The sequence below is a fragment of the Podarcis liolepis genome (assembly GCF_965112155.1).
Source record: "Podarcis liolepis genome assembly, chromosome: 9".
Taxonomy (NCBI): Eukaryota; Metazoa; Chordata; class Lepidosauria; order Squamata; family Lacertidae; genus Podarcis; species Podarcis liolepis.
Window position 1 is genome coordinate 39,000,233 of NC_139564.1, and position 24,941 is coordinate 39,025,173.

The 24,941-nt window shown below is 40.3% G+C and overlaps 1 protein-coding gene across 1 annotated transcript in view; it reads right to left on the minus strand.

Annotated features, from left to right (window-relative positions):
* Positions 1-22,122, minus strand: part of LRBA (LPS responsive beige-like anchor protein) — a 351,536-nt gene extending 329,414 nt beyond the window's left edge. The window contains 2 exon segments of the mRNA XM_083520191.1: positions 20,937-21,323; positions 21,780-22,122. Of these exon segments, the coding sequence (XP_083376317.1) occupies positions 20,937-21,173 (237 nt within the window). The 5' untranslated portion in view covers positions 21,174-21,323; positions 21,780-22,122.
* Between the last annotated feature and the right edge of the window lie 2,819 nt (positions 22,123-24,941).

The window sequence follows — 24,941 nt, forward strand, 5'->3', positions numbered from 1 at the left end:
ATATGGTCCAGTATAAACAAAGGCAAGAAAATGTAAGGTTTAGTAATTCTGAATTAGTGGCCAGTACAATTGTCTTAGGCTATAATACAACACAGGATATTGGGTGGGCAAAAAAGGAAGAGGCTGCAGCTGTAGCTGCAGTATCTGAGATCATTGTGTGGAAAAATGAAGCCACTCACTCACTCATTCTTCTTTCTTTCTCTCTCTCTCTCTCTCTCTCTCTCTCACACACACACACACCCTGCTTATAGGTTTAGGTACGTACACTGCATTACAGATGAATGCACAGCCTTAGAATTTAGTTTGGGAACCATTCCCTCCCATTTAAACACAAAAATATTTTCATTAAGATGACATGTTAAGAATACAGGTTTAAAAGGTCACGTTTGCTTAGCTAATTGTTTAAATTTAGGTCTCCTTGAAACTTTTCTGATCCTAGAAATCACAGCTGTGAAAAATTGCATTTTCTTGTTTCTTAAAAACTGTTTCTTCAAAACTAATTTATACCCTATTCTTAAGTAGCATAGGTTACAAAATGTTAAAATACTCCGCCTTGCTATAAATGTAATCAGACTGTGTCCAGAGTTTATTCAAATGTTATTTTTACTTTACATTTTGTATGTCCTAGTAAGTATACTTCCTGCGCAAAGCAGTTATCAGTAACCCCTAAATAAACCATGATATAACACAAAACCAATGCATCGTCAGCACATCCTTGCATATGTGAGAAGTCTTGCACACAATGTAAACTTTATTTTAGGATTTCCACTGCCTGAATAACTACAGCTTCTGCACCCTACCCCTGTCCCCACTATTTATGTACTATATTTTTTCATGTATAACACTCCCCCCAGTGTATAAGAGGCCCCTTATTTGGGGGGGACTCAAATTTAAGAAAATGGGGGGAGATGGCCCAGAGCTGTTGAACTTTTTCAGGGGATGATTGCCCAAAGTTGTTGAGCTTCTTTTGAGGAGGATTGCCCATAGTTGTGGAGCATTTTTTTGGGGGGGGGGATGCAGATAATCACCAACCCGACAGACAAAACGCTCATAATCGCTCACGCTGCAGAATCATATCAGCGCCTGCCCACTCACAACATCCCCTATTGCCACACCAGTCAATCCACAGCAACACTTCACGCAGCAACCCCAATCATCCACCCAATTACTGCAGCAGCAGCCAATCCAAAACACCCCTTGCCACAGCCACCAATCACCCACAAAATTACCGCTTACAAGCTGCAGCTCACGGCTGCAACCAATCACCTATCCCCCCTATGCACTATCTGTGTATAAGACGGCCCCAGTTTTTTTAACATTATTTTTGAGTAAAAAAAGCTCGACTTCTACACGGAGAAGTACCGTAATTACTTTGAGCAATTAAAAAATGCTTCTGTTTGGAGATTGCACCGATGACCTCATCAGTATGCTGAAATCCTACACTGTAGCAAACCTTCTGCCAGATTCTGAGTAGATACAGGAAATGACACACTGTGCAGCCCATAGTTCTGTATGTGGGCACATCCTCCCTTCTTCCAGAGATACACATTGGAAAGTCAGTGCTGCAGGTTGTCAACTCACAACAGCACAAAGCTAGAAGCACTGGGTACTTCTATTAAGGGGCTTAAAAAAACCCACAACCCTAAGACTCTAGCTCACTAACATTAAATCTGTTTGGTCCTTAAAGGTGCTACAAAACTTAATTGACTTGTCCAAGTGATCCTGTCCCTAGGTACACAATTATGTGACCAAAGGACTATGACATCAGAAACCAACAAAGAAATCATACACCAAGTACATTGTGCTAGATCACAGGATGTGCCGACCTGTTTGTATCAGTGAATGTTTGGGGCAATGGTATTTTAGGTTAGGATGCCAGACTAGACAATCTCCATTAGTTATTCCAGGACAGAATCATAGAACCATACAGTTGGAAGGGATCCCAAGGGTCATCTACTCCAACCTCCTGCAATGCAGGAATCTTAACTAGATCTTACATGACAGACGGCCATCTAAACTTCTGCTTAAAAACCTCCAAGGAAGGAGAGTCCACTTGCCATTTAAGTTCGTCAATCTTTTGTCACCAGCTGTTACATTTGAGCAAGGCTTTTCTTTTTTTCTGCACAGTAAAGAGAAAGTATAGAGGCAGGAAGTGGAACAACAACACATCTGGACCCTATGAAGCATTTAGCCAATTAGAAAAAATAAAAATAAAAAGGTCCAATGTGCCAGTCTGTAATTACTTAAAATTCCCAGAACAGATCTAGAATATAGAAGTGATTTTTTATATTTACTTTCCAGATTTCCATTCTATTCAGAAGCATGCAGAAAATACAAATGAAAAGTAATAAAAACAGGAACAGAGATATCACCTTGAAGAGCGGTGGTCAGGCTTTTTTTCTTTCAGACGACCTGTTGCTGGGTTCCTTCACAGATATTTTTGGGGAGGGTACAGGGGGCACGAAAGGGTAAGAAAAACCTACTTTGCAAATGGACTCTACTCAGGACAACTCTGGATCCAACCTATTGTCAGTTTCTATATTATTATTATTATTAATAATAGCAATTTCTATACTGCCCTTCATTCAAAGATTATGAAGGATGAGGACAATTACTACTACAATTTACTACCAGCCCATCACCATATGCTCCCAGGATGGATTCCAGTAATTAAAACACAATATTAAAAATAAAATATATTATTAAAAACATTTAAAACAATCTACAATTACAGAAATAATGTGGTGCTAAAAGTATGCATGCATATGGATGTAATGCAATATACACATGCCATTCCCAATACAAATATACAAGGACCACAGTTTCTGCATCAACTTAATCAGGGAAATGCCTATTGTGAGGGGGGAGGTTTTGGAGTACAGAATATGACTACAGTACTATTAAAGAGCGTAACACACATAGCTAAAGAAAGCCCTGTTATGAATACGTGCTGTTAAATAGCATTCTGGTGCGATAGTATGTCCACAATGACCCAACAATGCTCTCTAATTAATTTAACAATACTGATATTTCTTGAAAATGGTCCAATACTTTTAATTACCACTGTTCACTAATGTATTGCTGCATTTTTGAACTAGTTATTCGGTCATGTTTACTTAAGACTATTCCACAATTAAACAATGTCTTCAGGTATTCTTTTATTAATATAACAATGTAACTTTGATCAGCACAACTAATTTCTCCCTGTCTTAAGTTAAAATGTATGTAATTATATGTGTCAAACATATAAACATAAAAAAAAAATCTGCCACATAAAAAGCAAAAGGGAATGAGCACCATCTCATGGGCATTGGAGGTAATGAAAGAAGAAAAAACGTATTTGCAAGTACAGTGGTACCTCTAGTTACGAACTTAATTCATTCCAGAGGTCCGTTCTTAACCTGAAACTGTTCTTAACTAGAGGTGTGCTTTCGCTAATGGGGCCTCTTGCTGCCACTGTGCCGCCGGCACACGATTTCCATTCTCATCCTGGGGCAAAGTTCTCAACTCGAGGTAACTCTTCCAGGTTAGTGGAGTTTGTAACCTGAAGCATTTGTAACCTGAGGCGTTTGTAACTCGAAGCACCACTGTACTCAGATGTGAAAGTCTCCACCTGATTCTCTAAAATTCTTCAAAAGTATACTAATATTTTAACAGGTTTTAAAAATGTAATTTAAGAGAAGAACTCACGTTAACTATACAAGGCTTCTCAACCATTAAGCTAAATATATACTGGTAGCATGTAAAATTTAATCAATTAAATCCTATAGGAAATGTTGCACAGGTTTTAGATTACCAAAGCTACAATCCCTATTGGAAGTACCTGTAAACAGAGTGAGATTTATCTTCATGTAAACATGCATAGGATTGTACTGCAGGCCATTAGTTATCAAAGGGGCGGGTGGAAATATGAACATACCACTGAAGGTGCCAAGGTAACTGTGGTTTTTTTTTTGTCAAGCTTAGCTTAATTTAGTACAGTGGTACCTCTGGTTGCGGACATGATCCATTCTGGGGTGCTGTTCGCACCCTGAAAAGTCCATAACCAGAGCGGCGCTTCTGCGCATGTGCGAAGTGTGACAGAGAGCTTCTGTGCATGAACAAATCATGCAGAATGCTTCTGCGCGTGTGGCGAAACCCAGAAGTAAACACTTCCGGGTTTGACCCATTCTTAACCCGAAAAAACGCAACACAAAGCTAATGCTATTCTAGGCTGCATATATATTATGCAGAGAGAGAGAGAAAGAGCGTACTTTATTTTATCAAGCACACTTTGCTTTGGAAGTAAATTAATTCTGCTTCTTCGCAATACCCTTCTTAATTTTGAACAGTATAGGAAAATAGTGGGGGGGGGAATCAATTAATTCCATTAAATTTGATCAAAGTACTCCTTATTTCACAAAAACGGCCCTTGCTCATTTCCTTTAAGGTATCTGTTTTACGTGTACTAATTTAAGTACTGATTCCAGTACCCACTGACCTGAAATTTTACCCAGTAATAGCAGTACTCAGAGAAGTCCCAGACCAGCTTCTGTGTCAGTTCAAGTTACAAACACCTGTCTACTGCCATAACAGTTTGGCAACATACTCTTAGAGGAAATTATTATAACAATGCCATGTTTATACACTGGTGCTGTCTGTCATTAATGAAAGTGTTCACAAAAGGAAACTGTATCAACTTCTGATACTAGGAAAATGTTTGCAATAGTCTGCACCAATTAACAATTAAACATGAATGCATAGCTTTGTGAAAACAAAATATTTTTACACACTTCCAAATAGAGCTCTTTAATTTAATGGACATGTTTGGACTAAAGCCATCAGTGTTGTGAGCAGTGCTATTTTTCTAGAAAAAGAGGTGCCGGAACTCACTACAGACACATACCGTATTTTTTGCTCTATAAGACTCACTTTTTCCCTCCTAAAAAGTAAGGGGAAATGTGTGTGCGTCTTATGGAGCAAATGCAGGCTGCACAGCTATCCCAGAAGCCAGAACAGCAAGAGGGATTGCTGCTTTCACTGCACAGCGATCCCTTTTGCTGTTCTGGCTTCTGAGATTCAGAATATTTTTTTTTCTTGTTTTCCTCCTCTAAAAACTAGGTGCGTCTTGTGGTCTGGTGCGTCTTATAGAGCGAAAAATACGGTGCCTCATTCTCTTAGAATAGCAATGGTGAGGTACCAGAACCCACCTGAGAGGTGCTGGAACTGAGTTCTGGCTGAAAAAAGCCCTGGTTGTGAGTAGCCTCTGAATGGACCTAAGTGTAACATGACATGCAGAGAGGATTCTTCTTGATCTATATAATTTTTATAAGTTTAGAGGGGGGGAATCGATAAGTTATGGTGTATGAAGGTAGGAAACGCCTTGCTGGATCCAGCCAAAGGATGAACTAGTTCTGCAGTCCATCAGATGCTTATGTGAAGCCAACTAATGGGACTGGAATACCCTTCTCATTTGCAATTCCCAGCAGCCAGTAATCAAGAGGCATACTAGCTCCCATAGTGGAGGTACAGCATAGACATTGTGGCTAATACTTACTGTATACTCCATAAATTTCTCCGATTCCCTTTCAAAGCTGTATGGCATACAAAACACTTTCTTTTATTCAGAATTCAAAGCAATTTACAGAGCTTTAGATTCTCTACCAAAAACGAGGAAGACTACCTGCAAAGCATTTCATATGGCTCACTGAAAAATCAAGTGCATGGAACCTGGAACATTATAAACGGGGGGTGAAATATGCCATTTTGAACATACTTGTTATGCAAGGTCACGGCCTTACTCCAGTGCTGGTATGCACAATTCAATTAACTCAAGTTGTTAACTCAAGAGGCGCAAACTGCCACATTAAGTGAACAAAATAAGTTTACTGTGGGTTTTATTTTCTGCCTGTGCAATGGAACTTCTTCCTCTCCATGCTCCCACCCCCCCAACAAAAAAATTAATCCAGAGGGTTAGTGGAAAACCTAGGGCACAGCACAGGAGTAAAAGACCAGGTAGGAGCAAAGCAGCTGCAAGCTTCTCTCCGGGGCCCAGTGTGGTCCCAATAAGCTACAGCTTGGCTTACTGTGATGTGCAAACCAAGTCAATGCTCAAGTTGTCTAAATTAGATTTAATTGTATTTACAAACTAACCAAACAAAAACAAATCTAAAATAAATTCTGTTGAAAATGAAAGAATACTCCTTTTCTTGATTTGTTATCGGAGTTAAAGGCTTATGAAAGAACATGTGCTATGGGTGGCATTCAACTGAGTTTTACTCAGAGTAAAACTTACTCTGGGTAAAATTTGAACACGCAATGTTACAACATAAGCAGGGATTTGATTTACCAAAGGGGATTCCACCAGCTTAATCAATTGCTGTCATGTGTCACCAACTACTTGGCTTGCTAATATACTGTCATGCAACAGTCCCAATTCCCATTTGTTACTTGCCAGGTTTGGTTTAGTCTCTCTGGTTGCAGCTGTGAGCTGTTCTCTGTCTGTTACCAGTGTGATAGTTGCTTGTATTAGTATGTTTTGTTAGTACTATTTCCCAATAAAGGGACAGCCTCTTTGAGAGCCTCCCTGTCTCTGTTGAGTACAAGGCCTATTAGGGCATGGAAGGCTGAGTCAGTACTCCACCCCTGGAACTCACAAGGAAACAATTGTGTAACACAATTTTGTGAACAATTTTGTAACACTAGTTTTGGCTGATATTCAAACTATTTACAAATTGTAAAATATCTAGCGAATGAAGGTGCAATTTGCACACACATTTTGATCAGCTTCCACATTTAAAGAGGTAATAGACTAAATAGACATGAGTCTCTCAGACTGCAAAATGGAAATATACCTAGGCATAGCTAGGGGTATCTAGACATATCTAGACAGGAGAGTCAAATCTAACCATGGATTGAACATTGACAGCAGTTGCAGACTTTGGGCTCTCAAATTTCCTGCAGTGCCCTGTGCAATGCTAAAAGCCACATTGCACAGATTTGAACTGCCAACCTTCTGATCAGCAAGCCCAAGAGGCTCGGTGGTTTAGACCACAACGCCACCAGCTCCCTACAATTACCTTTACTTATTTCAACAATACTGGGCTGTACAGACTAAGACAGACAATTAATTTGAAAACACTAATTTGTACAATTTTAAAGCACTGGCATCTCATTTTTGGAGTAATGCTCTAGCAGAAAGCGCTGAGAACAATTAAGCTGTTTAAGTAGGTCTTTGATAACTACAAGCTACTTCATTACAACAAGCTGTGCAATTTATTGACAATATGTCTTGTCCTAGTCTGTACAATTGTAACAGAAGAGCATGCAAAGGGTTTGAAAGTTACAGAGAACATGAAAAAGACTATTCTGAAAATGGTTAATTGAGATCAGATGCACAGGCTACAAGACAGTCAAATCAATTTTGACGAGGCTTTGTTTATTCATTGATACAAGTCAGAAAATAGTTACAAGAAGTGGAAGAACAATCAAGAACTCATCCAATTATTGTGTCAAACATTCACAGTTGGCCAAAGAGCCAATTTTGTATCAATAAAAATATAAGATCACTGTTATTTCCATGTCAAAGATTACAGCACAGCTAGAAAATGCATTAAAACCTCCTGCGTTCTGTCAGGTTGAATTGAAAACAAGGAACAAACAAACCCCAAGAAATACACGAAAATATGTTTCCTTGAAACATAGTATGCCAGTCTGTACTGAACCTTACTCAGACTGGGAAAAACCAGGTTGCAAAATTTAGAGTAAGGTTTTACTGGGGGTGGGGTAGTATGAGTCTCAGGTCATACTGCCTTCTGTGTGTCTTCCTTATAACACATGTTTCACAAGGTCATCTTGGATTTTGTTTTCAAGGGTTGGGTTTACACAATGGTTAGTATAATGAGACATATGGCTGTAAGATACTGGTGTCCATTGTGCTTTCATAGTGAAAACAGAGTATCTTGTGACATCAAGACCAAAAGCAAGACATCTAAAAGCAAGACATCTTAGAAATATACAGTAGCCCTTAAAGACTGGTGATAAACTAGCTGCAAGCTAGAAAGTCAGTAGTGCTAAAAGGAGTAGGTGGGGACTGCAACTTCTATCAGTTTGGCAAGGGAAGTGGCATCTATCTGGTATTCTGAAAGTAATGAGTAAGTGACCTGTTCTACTACCTTTTTAGGTCTCTTGCTGCTTGAAAAACCCACAACTCATGCAAAATAAATAAAATATCTTGTTAAATACAGTGGTACCTCGGGTTACATACGCTTCAGGTTACAAACTCCGCTAACCCAGAAATAGTGCTTCAGGTTAAGAACTTTGCTTCAGTATGAGAACAGAAATCGTGCTCCAGCGGCGTAGCGGCAGCAGGAGGCCCCATTAGCTAAAGTGGTGCTTCAGGTTAAGAACAGTTTCAGGTTAAGTACAGACCTCCGGAACGAATTAAGTACTTAACCCGAGGTACCACTGTACTCTACTCTGACAGAAACCTCCCCAAACCCAATAAATGACCTTACCATGCCTTGAGGTGCAATTTATGCAAGACAAACCTAGAACTCATATCATTTTCTGTTCTCCTGGCTCACAATGACATTAAAAAATGTTCTGTAACCTACTAATAATGGTAGCAATTAATAGCCATTTGCAGTGTATTTACTTAATAACCAGTGGTCATCTATTGATAATTTAAATATTTTCAAAGTAGTCAAAAAGTGACCTAGAGATTTATATTATTTTTTTACCATGGTAGCACTTACACATTTCAAGAGTATTACTCAAATTATTTCATAAGAATGAATATACAGATAGAAGTCATCCACTGAAACTAAAGAGGAAACCAGTCAGGGTAGAGGAGCTCCTTGCATGCTATCAAATTTCCACACCCAGAACAAATTGCTGAAAGCTGGTGATATGTCAATGCTTTAAGTATTTATGGATGTGGCAGACACAAAATCAGGAAACATGTCTTATCCATATTGGTGACAGTTAGTAGGAATGTATTTTAGAACCGGAGTGTATCTTCTATGGATAATACACCAGACTATTTATTCCTTGTGGAAAAGTCCAGAACAAAATTTAAACTATATGCATATGGACAAATTTGCAAAGTTTTGTTTCAGTAACACTTCATTGGACTTTTTAAAATATATTAGTATAGTAATCAACAGCATGACATATAAGCATTTATGGAGAGGGCTTGTCATGAATCTGACCTATTGGTGTTCAAAAGGCATTTGCAGGTGTTGTTGTGAAATTAAAGCAAAAAAATAGCCAGTAGGATTCCAAGCAAGTTTGGTTCTCCTGTACAGCAGCAGCACAGACTAGTCCACAAATTTGACCTTCCAGGTGTCTCCATGTGGCCTGCCAGTCCATTTGCCCCAAACCACAGCCACCTACCTCATACTTGGCATTGTATGTGATGCCATGTGTGGGGCACATAGAAACTTCAGGTGGAAGTTGACAGAGTACATGCTAACATTCAACCTGAGCTGCTTCAACTGGAAATCAGAGGTAACACCTTGGTGCAGCCCCACAAATCTAGACTGACTGGTGTTTGGCGTATGCTGTCTGTTAAACCAGTTCACTAAAGACAGAGAAAAACTTAGCTTATACTATTAAACAACTGATACTGTTATATTTAAACAAATACAGCTTTTATACTCCTATAGAATCATCCCAGCGAAATAGGTGTCTTTCCCTAAAATACTGGCGTTTGTTTAGGATGTACATGACTCAAATATACCAGAAATATATTCATCAGAAAATGGAAAGTAATTCCTAATTGCTACAGTTTAGCCTAGCCTTTCCCAACCTATTGCTCTCAACATATTTTTAACCCCAACTGCCATCATCCCTGATCATGGCCATATTCGCAGAAGCTGATGGGAGTTGTAGTCCAAAACATCTAGAGAGCACTGGGTTGGATAATGTAGATAGCATTACAATGCAATCTTATACAAGTCAACTCAGCATAGGTCTTACCACCAGATAAGCAGTTATAGGATTGCAGCCTTGGTGTACTTTGTATGGAGTCACTCAGATACTAGCAGCACAACCCTATACATATTTATGCAGAAGTAACTCACCCTTTGCTCAATACGATCTGCAGTAAATAAACTAGGATTGCAGTCTAAAAACAATAAGGTTGTATCCAACACGGCCTCTGCACAAGAGCAACAGATTCTCTGAAGCAGTTGTTGGCGTGTGCACACAGCAGGAAGGAGAGGCAGGATAAGTCCCACTGTGGAAGCAGAATTCCACTAGCGCAGTACAGTGGTACCTCTGGTTACGTACTTAACTCATTCTGGAGGTCTGTTCTTAACCTGAAACTGTTCTTAACCTGAGGTACCACTTTAGCTAATGGGGCCTCCCACTGCCGCTGTGTCGCAGGAGCATGATTTCTGTTCTCATCCTGAAGCAAAGTTCTTAACTCAAGGTAATATTTCTGGGTTAGCAGAGTCTGTAACCTGAAGAGTATGTAACCCGATGTACCACTGTACTGGATGCAACCCATGGTTGCTGGAAAAAGGATTAGTTATAAGGCCTATAGAGAGTCTAATTAATACTTTTTTAATCAGTGTTTCATGACAATAAGTGCTCAAGGCTAGTTTAATAACTATACCACGTTTTCAGCATGGACAAGTATTTGGGTCTCATTTATATGTTTTACTCAAGAGACTACTGTACTGTAATTCTCTAGGACACTAGAGTAAAAGGCTAATAATAAGAGCAATTATCTATGCTTCATCTGTGTACTCCAGAAAGAACAGACTTTGCAAGAAAATCTGAAAGAGTGAACTGCTATTTTTACAAACTGTAGAAAACCAATAATTAAATCATCCTTGTCATTACCATGGCTTTAAAGGTTTCAAGAAATTGTGGAAATGGATAGATCTGATCATAGCCTAAGCAATGTTTACCACTGGGGTAGGAAAAAAGAAACTAATAAAAAAAGAGGTACTTCTCTCAGAAGGGCAAAATCAGAAAAGAGAAAAAGAACAGCTCAGGTTCCTACTTAAAAATATGTGCCATCACTTAATGACAGCATTATTATTTTTGTCTGTTTACTGTGAAGATCTAACTTAACATCTTACATTTGTTGCATATGGCACCACAGATGGTAACAAGTAGCTTGAGGAAGTAAGTTTCTAAAAGACTGCAAACATGAAGGCAATCAGGGGATAAAAACTATTTTGTTTCCTTCCAGTCTCATCACCCTCTAGATTTAGAACAAGGTGTAATTCACAATTTTAATAGTTCCATTTAAAGAATCCAGGGGCATGGAAAAAGGCAAATTCATCTCAGGCATCTGAATTTTAAAGGGATGTCATTAAACAAAAGTAACAAAAATGGGGATATATGACAATATAGGCAAGAATTTAATCCACAGCAGGTTCAAGGAATACAAATTCTTATTATATCTAGTAATATGCTTTGTTTTTTACATCTCAACTTTAAAAAGTATACTGAAGTTTTCACAAAAAATATTCAGAGTATCCACTTATTTTGCCCCAAACTGGAAATTCACAAGATAAAAAGCATCACTAAAGCTGTCTTTTATGTTGCATTGCACAAAAGTTTTAAGCTTCAACCATGAAGGCAGACAATTCAACTACAAATTCACTCGTAGCCAAAGTTCCCTTTGATAGGATTTACAATGCAAGACTATACCCAATATATTTTACTTGTACGATGGTTTCAAGCCAAAATGTTTTAAACATTGGAGTTCAAGGCTGTCCTAACGAAGTTTGCCACAAGGGTAAGACAAAATAACTGTAAAAACTTTCCTCAGTACATGTAAAAATATTTTGTACTTCACTAACAAGTATTTTTTGTCTGCCTTTCCATCCTTTATTAACCTGGGTATATCTTTTTTTTTTTTTACTTTGTTATTTGCATATAACCATCAGTACAATGAGTCATATAACCTTATTAGAGTATATTCAGAAGGTTTTTAGATAGCATCACATCCTTTACTTTCATAGCACAGGAGAAACAAATGTGGTCTGAAAAGCTGTCCTGATCTATTTGCTACTTCTGACTTACTTCTCGAAACACAGTAGAAGAACTCTTGAACTAAGGGATGCACAACTTGCCTGTGCTGGTTAATTGCAAATTTATTATTGTATTAATTTGTCTGTTGCTAAAAGTTCTAGATTTCCAGAAGTTTTTAATGCCAAGAGCATGCAAAGCACCATATAGCAATGAAAAAGAGTTCCTGCTCTCCTCAAAAAAGGACAATCTACATTAGACAGGTGGAACATGCAACAAATGTTGCACTGTATTTCCCCCACCCTCTTTCCTGGGTTCCTGCCAGCCCTTCTGTAACAGACAATTCCATTATTCTCCCCGCATTTCCTGTTTTTCTTTTCTCAACACTCCATGAGTAGTAAGCATACTCAATCCTTACTGAGTTGTCTGAGTGCGGTTGTCCCCCTGAAAGTTGTTTTCTATTATTTTTTTTAATGTATTTTTGTACCTCTGCTAAAATCTTGGATTATCCAGCATATGTCGAGACCATTTTCGTTCACTGGTTCCAATAATGCCGTGGGCACTTAACCACCTGATCTTGCCGTTAAGATTGGCAAGACTGGATAACCCAGGAAGTGGCAACACATTCCAGGATGAGATCCAGTAAATTAAGGAAAGCTCTACTCTCTCTCTCTCTCTCTCTCTCTCTCTCTGTGTGTGTGTGTGTGTGTTGTATTTATATTTATTATTATTTATCAAATTTATATAGTGGATTTTTGAGAAGAAACTCAACAAAGAATAGGAAAATGGCCTGAAAAGAAGAAAAAGCAATGGGCTTTAAATGTGTGGAGAGCAATGCGACAGAAGGTACAAAGACGGGAATCACAAAAGCAGACAAACAGGATGAGACTGTATGGAATGTGAGACGTATAAAGCAGAGAACGAGATATAAAAAAGTATCACTTGTTAGGAGGTGTTACAACTAAACCAGTTTATTCACAAAGCTTTTTTTCCTTTTCAACAAAGTGGGCTTAAGCAGTTAAGCTTAATATGATTTCCCATATAGCTACCTGAAGACTTGCCCGGCAGTGCGAAGCGATTACATTGCCCAAAACTAACACTGCTTAACAAAAAGGATTCAAATTTGGAGGGGGGGGGGTTTCACTGAAACCTTTAGATGATTTGAAGGTTCATCTTTATTAAGTGGTGTTCCTCATTTACTCCTGCAATAATGTGTGTCCACAGCTGTAAGTCACTACAAAGCCAGGTCCTTTACTAAGCCCAGAAACAAAACCTACCTCAAATCAGCGTTACTTTATCATGGGCACAATACATAGACTGAAGTGACAGAACTAGGATAACCAGAGCTAGAGGTGCATTCACCAATGACCTAGAAGAGATTACGTAATGACAGTTATGCACACTTCCATTGAATACGAAGTGATTGCCAAATACTAGTTGGATCTCCTCACTTAGCACCAACATTAGAAAGTCTTGTTAATGCAATGAAAAGAATGACTTACATAAGTTTCATGGAAAAGGTACAATAGCATCCTAAAGAATGTATGGATTTACTTTAAAAGTTGGGATAGCAAAAAAAAACCCCACAACATTTTGAGAGGTGAAACACTGTTCCATAGCAGCCTTGCACATTCCACTGCTGAAGTACATCTTCTCACTTTTAAAAAATTAAAGTTGTAGTTTAGCAGAAACAGTGTTAATACAAGTAGACGGATTTATGCTGCAGCAATTAGACTACTGCACATTTCAAGCATTCCCCCTCATGTGATTTACAATTGCATGGAAGACATAATATGGCCACGCCAGGTGACGCAGCCATTGCATATTCTTCCAACCCTTCCCCCTTCTCATCTAGGTGTTGGGGGCATACCAGCAGAGTGAAAGGCTGCCGAACAAACATAGGCTCTCTCCATGTTCTAGAGCCCTGCATTTGTCAAGCTTTACCTTGATAGATATGCCCTCAACACATGGATGGCGAGGGGTGTAAGTGAGCAGGAGACATAAGAGCAGGAGTTAAGTCCCACTCCACTTTCCCCCCAGACCTGTGGAGTAAACCAGAAACGAGCTCATGTTCCTATGCATATCTGCACAGATGTAAGGCCCATCTAGTTCAATGAGGACTTATTTCCAAGTAAATGTGCACAGACTTGCAGCTTCAATTAGAAATATACTTGATATACCATTTTAGACCTTATATTAACTTATGGTTAAACTGTTTGTAGAAAATGGTTAAGACAGAATTAGAAAACTGCACATAATATTTAAAGACACATAAAAATCCTTTTCCTCATTTTGAAAAGGCCAGTGTAAAACATTTTCAAGGAAAAACAATGCACAGAACATGCAAAGAATACGCTCCAGATCAAATTTTAGAGGCGAAGCACAATTACTGGGTTAATTATTTAACAGCCTTCTAGTAAGGAATGCGCCTTACTTCACAATAAGTCACTATTCAGACCAACTTCTAGAAAGGTCCAGCAATTTTCTTTTGTTAAAACTTCACCTCTCTACTCTTCTACCAAGTCTGAGTATCACATTTGCAGAGGAGCCTCCCCTGTGCTTCTGTCACATACTATTGATGGTACTTACTGTAACAGTGTCCAAGGTTAGAGAGAAGACTTCAGTAATGGGCTAAAGCATATAGAACATGCCATGCTCATGCGTATAACTTCTGAAAGTTGAACTATTGCTATTATTCCCCTATATATCATCTGGTTTGATGATAGATATGCATTTATATGGTACAGTATTTAGGAATTTATTTGTTTATTTTTTATTATTATTATTGTTGTTGTTGTTGTTGTTGTTGTTGTTGTTATTGAATAGCTCTATATTATATTTTCAATGTAACCCTCCATGGCACCATATGATGAAGGGTGAGCAACAAAAGAGTTATTCGAACAAAAGCTGAAAGCTTGAGTCATCTATACCAGCCCACATCATGATCAGAGCAGCCTGATTGGGAGTTACAGCCTTGGGCAAGTCCTCCAACATTTACAGTTTCTCTGGGCATGAGTTCCCTCCTCCCCCCACACCTTCCCTATATTCATTTGTCTTAGTGATATTCATAGAGCTTCAGTATGCTGATGACAACGTAGTGTTTCCACACTCAGAGGATGACCTCCAAACCATCCTAAATATCTTCGCAGAAGATTTTGGAAAGCTTGGCCTATCATTCAATATCCAAAAAAACCAAGTGCTGCACCAACAAGCAAAAAACAACCCCTCTGCAGCACCACAAATCCAACCATAGTGCAACGTTGGAAAATGTCAACCAATTTTCCTACCTGGGCAGTTATCTTTCCACAAGGACCAACACTGATGCCAAAATCCAGCATCACCTGAGCTCCACGAGCATAGCTTTCTCCCAATTGAAGCTCAGAGTGTTTGAGGACCGGGACACCCGCAGGGAAACCAAAATGCTTGTTTACAAATCTATTGCACTACCAACTTTACTGTATGCTTGATTCCATCAATGGTGTCACTGAAAATGTTTACACATCACTTGGGAAGACAGGCAACTAATGTCAGTGTACTGGAAGAAGCAAAGATCACCAATGTCGAAGCAATGATTCTTCAACAGCAACTTTGTTGGACCGGTCATGTTGTTCAGATGCCAGATTATCGTCTTCCAAAGCAACTACTCTATTCCCAACTTGAAAATGGAAAGCAAAATACTGGGGAAACAACAAAAGAAGTTTAAAGATGTTCTCAAGGCAAATCTTTAAAAATGTAGTATAAGCACTGATAAATGGGAAACACTGGCCTGTGAGTGCTCCAGTTTGAGAACAGCCTTTACCAAAGGTTTTGTGGACTTTAGAAGCACAAACTCAGAGAGGAAAGGAGAAACGAGCTAAGAGGAAGGCACATTTGGCAAACCCTCACCGTGATCAACTCCCTCCCAGAAACCTATGTCCCCTTTGTGGAAGGATATACGGATCCAGAAATGGCCTCCATAGTCACTTTAGAACTCACTGTTAAGACCGTTTTCATGGAAGACAATCTTACTCATCTATGAGTGATCACCAAAGAAAGAAGAAATAAAATTCAGTAATGATGGAAAGGTGCAAAAGGTTGCTTTCAAAGAGATGGTGAAGGAAGGAAGGAAGGAAGGAAGGAAGGAAGGAAGGAAGGAAGGAAGGGCTATGTTTAAGGATCCTGCCCCCAATCAGCTTCTAGGACACTGAACTAATTTAAGGTTCTCATTTAGGATTAGCCAATCTTAACATGTCTCAGAGAATGATAGCACTGGTCTGAAGCTACACTTTTCTTAATGGGATAAAGATACTTTTTTCTAACCACAATTCTTACAAGAGCAAAGAGCCTTGAGTCACATAGTTTATCACTTCAAAGAAATGGATGGGCCATTAAGATAAGAAAAAGGGCAAAATGTCTTGGCAAAAGACCAGTCTTTTACATTTGACATGACCTTTGGGAAAGGGATTTTGGAATGAAAGAATTTTTGAAAATTACTTTGAAGTACATGTGTTCTCAAAAAAAGTGTTATCTATAGAACTCTCTCAGTTCACCTTAAAGACTAGAGTACAAGTCTAGTCCTTTATAGCAGTCTTTTATCAAGGACTTTTAAAAATAAAAAGGGTTTCTGATATACTATTTTTTATAACTGACATTTTCATGATTGGAACAAGGGAAAGATTAGTTAAAGAGGTTGAATCCAACTACTGGCAGAACTTCCTTATTTGCAGTACAACCTTGTGCAATATGAATGCATCAAGTACCGTAGTTGTGATGCTAATTCTGGAGAGCCTTCCATCAGAAACTCTTACCCTAGGTGCAATGTGTTGTATTATTGCAACCTGCAATACAACTGAAGCTACGGTTAATACACTGCTGGCATAACCAGGGAACTAGCCAGCCTCCTTAAGTCATGCTCTGGCAAGCAGCTTATACAACTTGGCAGAGAGGTGCGAATAAAAAATTTCAATCCCTGCCCAAAAGTTTCCCATCTACATTTAGGCAGTGGTGAAGTTGTGCAAGAGGCTAAACGCAGAACAATGTCTGCCATTGAATAGCAGTAAGTTGCACTTCAGCTGGTGCTGGCTCTTTTCTAGCAAGCACACCTGTACATAATTGAGACAGGAAGATAACAGGCTTGCAGATCTTCCATTATACTAGTGTAGCCAAACACAGCCACATCTAAGATATGTCAAGCTTGCTATTCTTTCCTGTACAAATCTGTGTGGCTCCCCATCCCTCCCATGCTCACTTTGTACTTGATGAGAGAGTGGACATACCTTTACCTAGGAACTTGTCATTATTAAGGTTTGCATCACATATTATTTTCAGAAGACCCGGAGTTCAGTTCTATGTCACTTTATAAGTGAAAGTCATCTAATTTCACAATCCAAATGCCACTTAAAAAAAAAAGCTGGAGTAATTAACCTGCTTTTGGAGAATAAGTATGGCATGAAATCAAAACACTTTAAATAGGCACTAGCTATAAAAAGGCAGTGAGAGTACTCATAGGTCTATCTATTAAGATTCATGAAAATAAAAATGTAAATTTTGGAATCAGTCTTGTAACATATTTTGTTTATGATGATATCTGGCCATTCCTGCCCTACGATTACTTACAATGTGACACACGCAACACCAGAGCTATTTCCATGAACTACCCAAAAACAAAAATTATGTTATGACAAGTGCAAAGAGAAGTTGCTACTAGGCAAAACAGGTGTAGGAGGAAGGACTGCAACAAGTCTTGGGGGGACACCATGAATTTGTGCCTAACTCATCTGTAGGCACCAAGAGTCAGGAGCACTGAGTATCTCCCAGTGTAACACTTTCCTGAATTACAACACTTCGCTTTTCCTCAAAAAAAAGTGAAAGACACTGCTGGAATAGAGGCTCAACTATACCTTTTCTCCTGTTTACTTCATCCCCACAAAACTAAATCATATTTGAATAGTAACTTTTAGTGCCCAGCTCAGCATAACATAGTGACTAAAAGTCCAAGACTGCAGTCCTAACCTTGTCCGCTAAGAAGGAAAACATATTGAATCAGCAGAGCTTAGTCCAAGGTACATGAAGTTAGGATTGAAACCTTGGAGAAAGCCCCTTTCGGCGCACTAAGACTTACTTCTTACTACATGTTTGGGATCTTTTTTCTTGCTTTGCGGTTTTACAATGTTATGGCTAAAGTAGGGTGTCAAAGCCATAGGATTCCAGTTCAACACTACATGTGTTCAACCCATTTTTACTGTTCCCAGCAACTATGCAAAGTCCGCTTGCTCAAACTAAAGCAGAGCTGACATTTCTCAGAAAACTTTTTCCAAAAGAAAGAGGGAGATTTTTTTCCCCTCACCTCCCCTAGAAAAAGAACATTTCCCAGACCTTTTCTCCAATACAGTGGTACCTCTGGTTACGAACGCTTCTGGTTATGAACGCTTCAGGTTACAAGCTCCAGTAACCCAGAAGTAGCTGCTCCTGGTTGCGAACTTTGCCCCAGGATGCAAACGGAAATCGCATGCCAGAGGCGCACGCGTAGTGGGAGGCCCCATTAGTGAAAGCGCGCCTCAGGATAAGAACGGTTTCAGCTTAACGGACCTCCAGAACGAATTAAGTTCATAGCCAGAGGTACCACTGTATTATTCAATTTTTTAACGGTGGCTGCCACCCCTTCCTCACCCCACACACCCTGCTCCAGAATGATCCTGTGTCAGGCGAATTGTACGGGATGCAAAATGGTTGCAAGGCTGACAATACGGTTTTTGAAGGGGGGGGAGCTTGGGGGGTGGAGAAAGAAGCTGTGCTACAACCACTACTAACAGAGAGTCCAACCCTCATGAAAATGTTGAAAATATTCTTTTTTAAAAATAGTGAGATGGTCCACCCAGTTTTCCACCCACAAATAGGGTGGAGAACTTTAAGAGTGTAGTAAACAAGACATACATTGCCACTGCTATCCACATCCAAACCAAAGATGAGAGACAGAGGACATGCTTTGCATGCAGAAGGCCCCAGTTTCAACCCCTAGCCTTTTCCATTACAATGTTCTGAAGTAGCAGGGATGGGGGGGGGGGGGCGACACAATCTGTCTGGCACCTTGGAGAACAACTTTCAGTCGGAGTTGACAGCACTGGTTAAATCAACAGTCCAACTTAGTGCAGCCTGGCATGTTCATGAGTTATCTACACACACACATCCTGCAGAAATTTCTAATAAAGTTGTGGGTGTATTTAATGAAACTCAGTTCTAAAGGAAACTGTTCTTCCTATCTTTCTACTCAGGTTCCAGGCAGATGGAAAATTTGCAGAATATCCTGTTATTTAGGTCACACACTGAATTTCTTGAAGACAGCTTTCTATTTCCTATAAAAACTGCATTATTATTTCAGTGCAAAACATGGAAGCTATTTCTTCTGCAGCTTCCACAATGTACAACATTTCAGCATTTATCTACAGAAGTCAGATTTTAAAAGAAAGAGATTTTATAGTTATTTCACTACACATAGGAGAACGATGAGTGGGCAGGAAACTTCAGAGCAGTACTTCACTTCTGTAGTATGACTGATCACACACGCTAGCAATACTTTGTACAGATGCTGCAATGCTTCAGAGACTTAAATAGATTTCTGTATTATAAAACAGTTGGTTGTCTAAAGCTTCTTGATCAGTTTAATGTGGCACAACTGCTTTGTTTTTTCTTCTGTTCCAGGGAAACACGTAAAAGTTTTGTTTTGCTTTTTAAGCTACAGGCAGCTGTAAAAAGTTACAAGAGGCCTAGTGCACATATGTTTTTGCACTATTTAGTCAGAATAATTGCTTTCTATGTATTCTACATAGCAGGTCTAGGCAGAGCATTTTCGTTCCACCCTAGTTATACATTACCAATATTTAAGTCAAATAAAAGTCTGCAGTCTTACCCAACCAAGTTGTATGGACACTGTGAATGCATTGCCTACATTTAATTTCTAAAGGGATATCAGTTCTATTTGCACCGACCAACAACCCTCAGCAGGGCCACAGATGATTTGCAAAAGAACTTAAATTCTTGCAGGATCAAGAAGTCGGTCTCCAAATACTTACACACATGTGGAACACTATACACTGTGCCTTTGAGCTTTCCATTCCACTTTTAAAAGCCAGATTACATTTAAGCAGTGTTGGAGTACAGCCTTCTCAACTCAACCATTCTTACCTATGGTTGAGACAGCAATATAACTTATCCTCATCTAATGCTTACATAAATGTACATTGAACAGGCACCACTATTCAGAACATCACATAATTACTATCCTTTGCCATTACAATTGTGATATTCAAACATAATCTTACTGTTAAACAAATCCTTCTGTTCTGGTGTAGCATTTGTCATTTCCAAGGAAATTCTTACTACTAGGAAAAGTTGAGTGCTCCCAAGGTAAGTAACACTGATGCACAATGTTCCAAGTTCTACCCAAATTGGTAGAAATATCTACAAAGAGTTATATTGCTATGGTTACTGAAAATGGGCTTAAAATGTTCACATAGGAGAAAAGAGGCATACCTCTGCAGAATCAAAGCCTTACATCAGAGCCCTAAAATTTGCAGCACCAGCAATTGTGTGTTAACAATGGTATATTCCAACTGTGAATTAGCCCAAAATCCCAAAATACATTTAAGCATTGCAAACAGATATGACAGCACAACTATTTAGAACCTAAGTGCTTTCAAATGACTTCTATGAAGGTGTAAATAGCAGGAAAGTTCCTTGATAGAAGCAAGGAAACGGAACAACTGAGTGGAAAAAGTATTGCAGCCTCACGGTTACTAAGTAAGGCCTAAGTAAGGATCCCTTCCGGGAGAATAGCTTACCAGATGCACCACCCTGTGACAAATAGGTAGGCGGGCAGCCTTAACTGTAAAGATGAAGTAATATGAATGTGGGTAGAATGTATTGCTTTCCTTATGTTTCACCACATACCATCCTTCTCCTTTAAAGAGTTAGAAAGGTGATTGCCTTACCAGATTAAACACAGTTTCCACAATATCCCTGTTGGATACTTCTCCGACTTCCACCAGTCCTGTCAGAACAGCAAATTTCATCCTGATACCACGAATAGGGATTCCTGGATTCAAAGGTTGCAGCTTGCTCTCCATTTCGGCCACATTTCCTTCTTTCCCTCCTCCGGTACCACCTCCCCCTCCTCCATCATCACCTGTTGACCGAGGAGAAGCAACCTGTTTGTCTTCACTCGCCATAGCTTAGTTCACTTCCAGGTTGCCACCAGAAGCCAGCACCCCAGAAATAAAAAGAGTTCAATGCGTAGCCTCGGGTCCAGTTTCTGAGCGCTGAGATAATCTTGTTTTCCTTCCCTCGGCACAAGGACAGCGGTCTCTTTAATCTGAAAACTAAAAAAAAAGAAAAGAATTATATTAAAAAATTAGTAGCAGGCGCAGCTTGTTGAAAACATTTGAAAAAGCCTGTCATCTAACTAATAAAGAAACACTACCCCATTCTCTCTTTGCACTCACCCCCCCCCCTCAACCCAGAAAATGAGGGCAGGTGCAACTGCATCAGGCAGGTCAGCCCCTTTCTTTGTCAGGCACTAAACTTGCCTGCAAAGAAGAGAGCGCGGGACTCCCGAAGGCGTTTACTTCTGTATTATTATTATTATTATTATTATTATTATTATTATTATTATTATTAGAGACGCGCCTCTCCCCTGCCCCGCTCTGTTTCTGCAGTGCTTCCCTCCGCCGTCCTTGTGCTCCAGCAGCTGAGGTAACTGCAAGCTCCGCTCCTCCCTTCACGCACAGTCACAGGTGCAAGGACAAAGTAGGGCCGGCAAAGAAGTTCCCACTCACCCAGCCCTGCTGCTCCTCCTCGCCTCTGCCGCGGACGGGGCCGGCGGGGAGGGACGAGGCTCTCCCGACCCCAGGCAGCTCCACGGGCGGGAGGTGTCTCCGGTGCTTCCCCCACCAACAGCCTGGCTTCTACCTGCCCGGGGTAGAGAAGAGGGATGGGCAAAGAACTTCGACCTCAGGCAAGCGGCTGGAAGTTTCCTGTGCAGCTCCTTCACTCCGCCGACGCCGCGAGGAGCTCCTCCATCGCTTCCTGCCTGCCTTAGCAGTTGCTGCAGCTGCTGCTGCTGCTGCTGCTCTCTGCCGCCATGACAGCGCTGAGCCGAGCCCCGGGAGTGTTGCCGGGCGAGCGGCAAGTGCGCCTGCGCGGCGGCCAAGAGCGGGCGGGGCAGGGAGGCGAGAGGGCAGCGGGCTTGGAGGAGGGGGGGGGGAGGAGGCGCCCGCGCAGGCTCAGGTGAGCACAGGTGTGTCCAGGTGAGGCGCAGGCGTAGCCCGAACGAAGGTTCCCGTCTGTTCTCCTCGAGGCAAGGGAAACGCTGCGCCGTCGCTGCGAAGGCGAGCTGTGTTATCTCCTCTCTTCTCTTTTTTTAGTTTCGGGCAAGGCACCTGAAGGACAAGCGGCAGTTTCAGGAAACTGCAAACCTACCTTTTTAGATAGGTCCAGGAAACCTGAGAGGCAAGGAATTAGTAGCGTCATTTTATTTGTTGTGTGTTCACGCACTATGGACATCTGGTGACTTGAGGTGCTAGTCCTGTCGAATTCAGGACTACTTCTGGGGAAACGTGGTCCCGTGTAGATTGAGATAGGGAGGCGGCGGGGGGAGCGGATGCCCTTTAGCACTGGTGTGGGTAATATACGAAAATGAAACCTCTGCTGAACTAGGTACAACGTTCAACTGGGTTTCTTAATTGTTCTTGGCTGCTTTCTAGTTTGCAAAGTATATACACAAAGTATCAAATGTGGTGACAGTAATAATAATACAACAAAACAACACCACCACAAACAGGCTTATAAGTATAAAACCAAATTTACTAGAATAATAGCTAGAATAGAGAGAGACTTGTAACCATTCAAACAACAAACATACTAAGGTGCCAAACAGACAAAGCCTGGAGATACTGTAAACATGGAGTGGATAAATGTACAACTCTATCTTAACAAGTTACATTTGCAGTAAACATTATGCAGACTGGATAAATGAACCGTTTAACACAAGTGGGCAAAAGGAGTATACTTTCTTTATCCTGAGCAAACCGTTTTGTATGATTGGCTTTTCGGACTGATGAAGCGTGTAGCGAAACCTGTAATATATCCGGAGAACAGGTTTCCTTTTGCCCACTTGCGTTATTCTCACCAGGGTGGTGGCTTTGATTTGCCTTCCCGTGATTGATCCATGCATACAGCTTTGTGTTTCCAACTCAGGATCCATTGAAGAACATCTCATCCTTTTCAATCTTTGAAAAACAGCTTTGAAAAACTTTTTCATATTCTCCAGTGTGCTACCCTTGACATTGTGGCGGCACGGGGTTGCCGTTCTGTGATTGGACTTACGCTACTTGTTGAACAGTTCATTTAACCAGTCTGTATAATGTATCTCCAGGCTTTGTCTTGCACATGGCACCTTTAGTATGTTTGTTGTTTGAATGGTTACAAATCTATCTCTATTCTATTATTCTAGTAAATTTGGTTTTATACTTATAAGCCAGTTTGTGGTGGTGGTGTTTTGTTGCTTTCTAGTTTGCATCAAAATGAAGGCTCGTACATGATCATATCAGTCCTAGTTATAGTTGTATAAAGTTGCATACCCGTCAAACAATAGTTTTGAAAAAACTAAAAACACAACACTTTGACTCACTGTTCCTAGTTTTTATAAAGACTATACACGTTCCAGTGACGCTTGTATGCCAAAGAGCATGTTGCCATCAACACCTGAAAGAACCATCAGTGGCCAGAAGGACCTGTTGGGGCAGCTCCTCTTCCACCTTACCTGAGGCTACTTAAGACCTGCTTGTCCTAAAGGGAAGGCAAAACCTTTGAAGCCCAAGGTAGCGCCATCAGTTCCTGCAGAACATTTTAGCTAATAATATTTTGTACAATTTGTATGAATGCTGCAGTTTAAATTGTAAAACGCCATGGATACCTTGCATTTGCATTCATTTGTTAATATAATGCAATGAAAATATACAAAAATAGTTCACGTGGTTGGGTGGTTAGCTCTAAGAGGCCTCAAACTACTTGGAACTATTCAGTAGCACAGTTCCACTATAAAATGAGTATGAGGCAAATAGAATGTCAGTTTTGTAACTCTGCTTAAAATAAGTAATAAATTGATTAGCATATATTCAGAGTGTACCACTTGTTTTGGACTTGGCTGGGTCCTTAGTCCTTCCAAAATCGCAAAATATAAGTCTTCTACATGGAGAGGTCTGTGAAAGCTGTGTTTGCTGTAATGTGTAAAGAGCACTGCAAGCTTGGTTTTTGGTTTTGTTTGTTTTTTATATTATGAGTACAGGGGAATCCCTGCTTACATGGGGGTTCTGTTCCAAGTCACTGCCCAGAAATAAGTTCCAGCACGTTCTACTCCCATTCCACCTGTGGCTCACCCTGTTCCGCCCCTTTTTTGCCCAAACTGGAATGTGTGTCAATGGTTGCTTATCATGTGCAAGTGGGGAGGTGCCTGTACATAGGTCAGCCAAAGCAACACTTGTCCATCACACATTCTCCTGCTGCTAGGATCAGACTTCCAAAATGCAGGAAGCGTAATGTGTGAATTGGTCCTAATCGCCAGCCACAATCCCTTTATTTTCCTCTCACTGGTTTCTTGGTTGTCTAGACCAGGCTTCCTCAACCTCGGCCCTCCAGGTATTTTTGGCCTACAACTCCCATGATCCCTAGCTAGCAGCACCAGTGGTCAGAGATGATGGGAATTGTAGTCTCAAAACATCTGGAGGGCCGAGGTTGAGGAAGCCTGGTCTAGACCAAATACAGCCAGCATGGTGCTGGACTGCAACTCACATCATCCCTGACCACTAAGCATGTTGGCTGGGACTCATGGAAGTTGGGAGTCCAACAACATCTGGAGGGCACCACATTGGCTACTTCTGGTCTAGTTCCCATACATGTGCACTTGAAAGAATAAAAAGTTACAGCTATCAGAATCGACA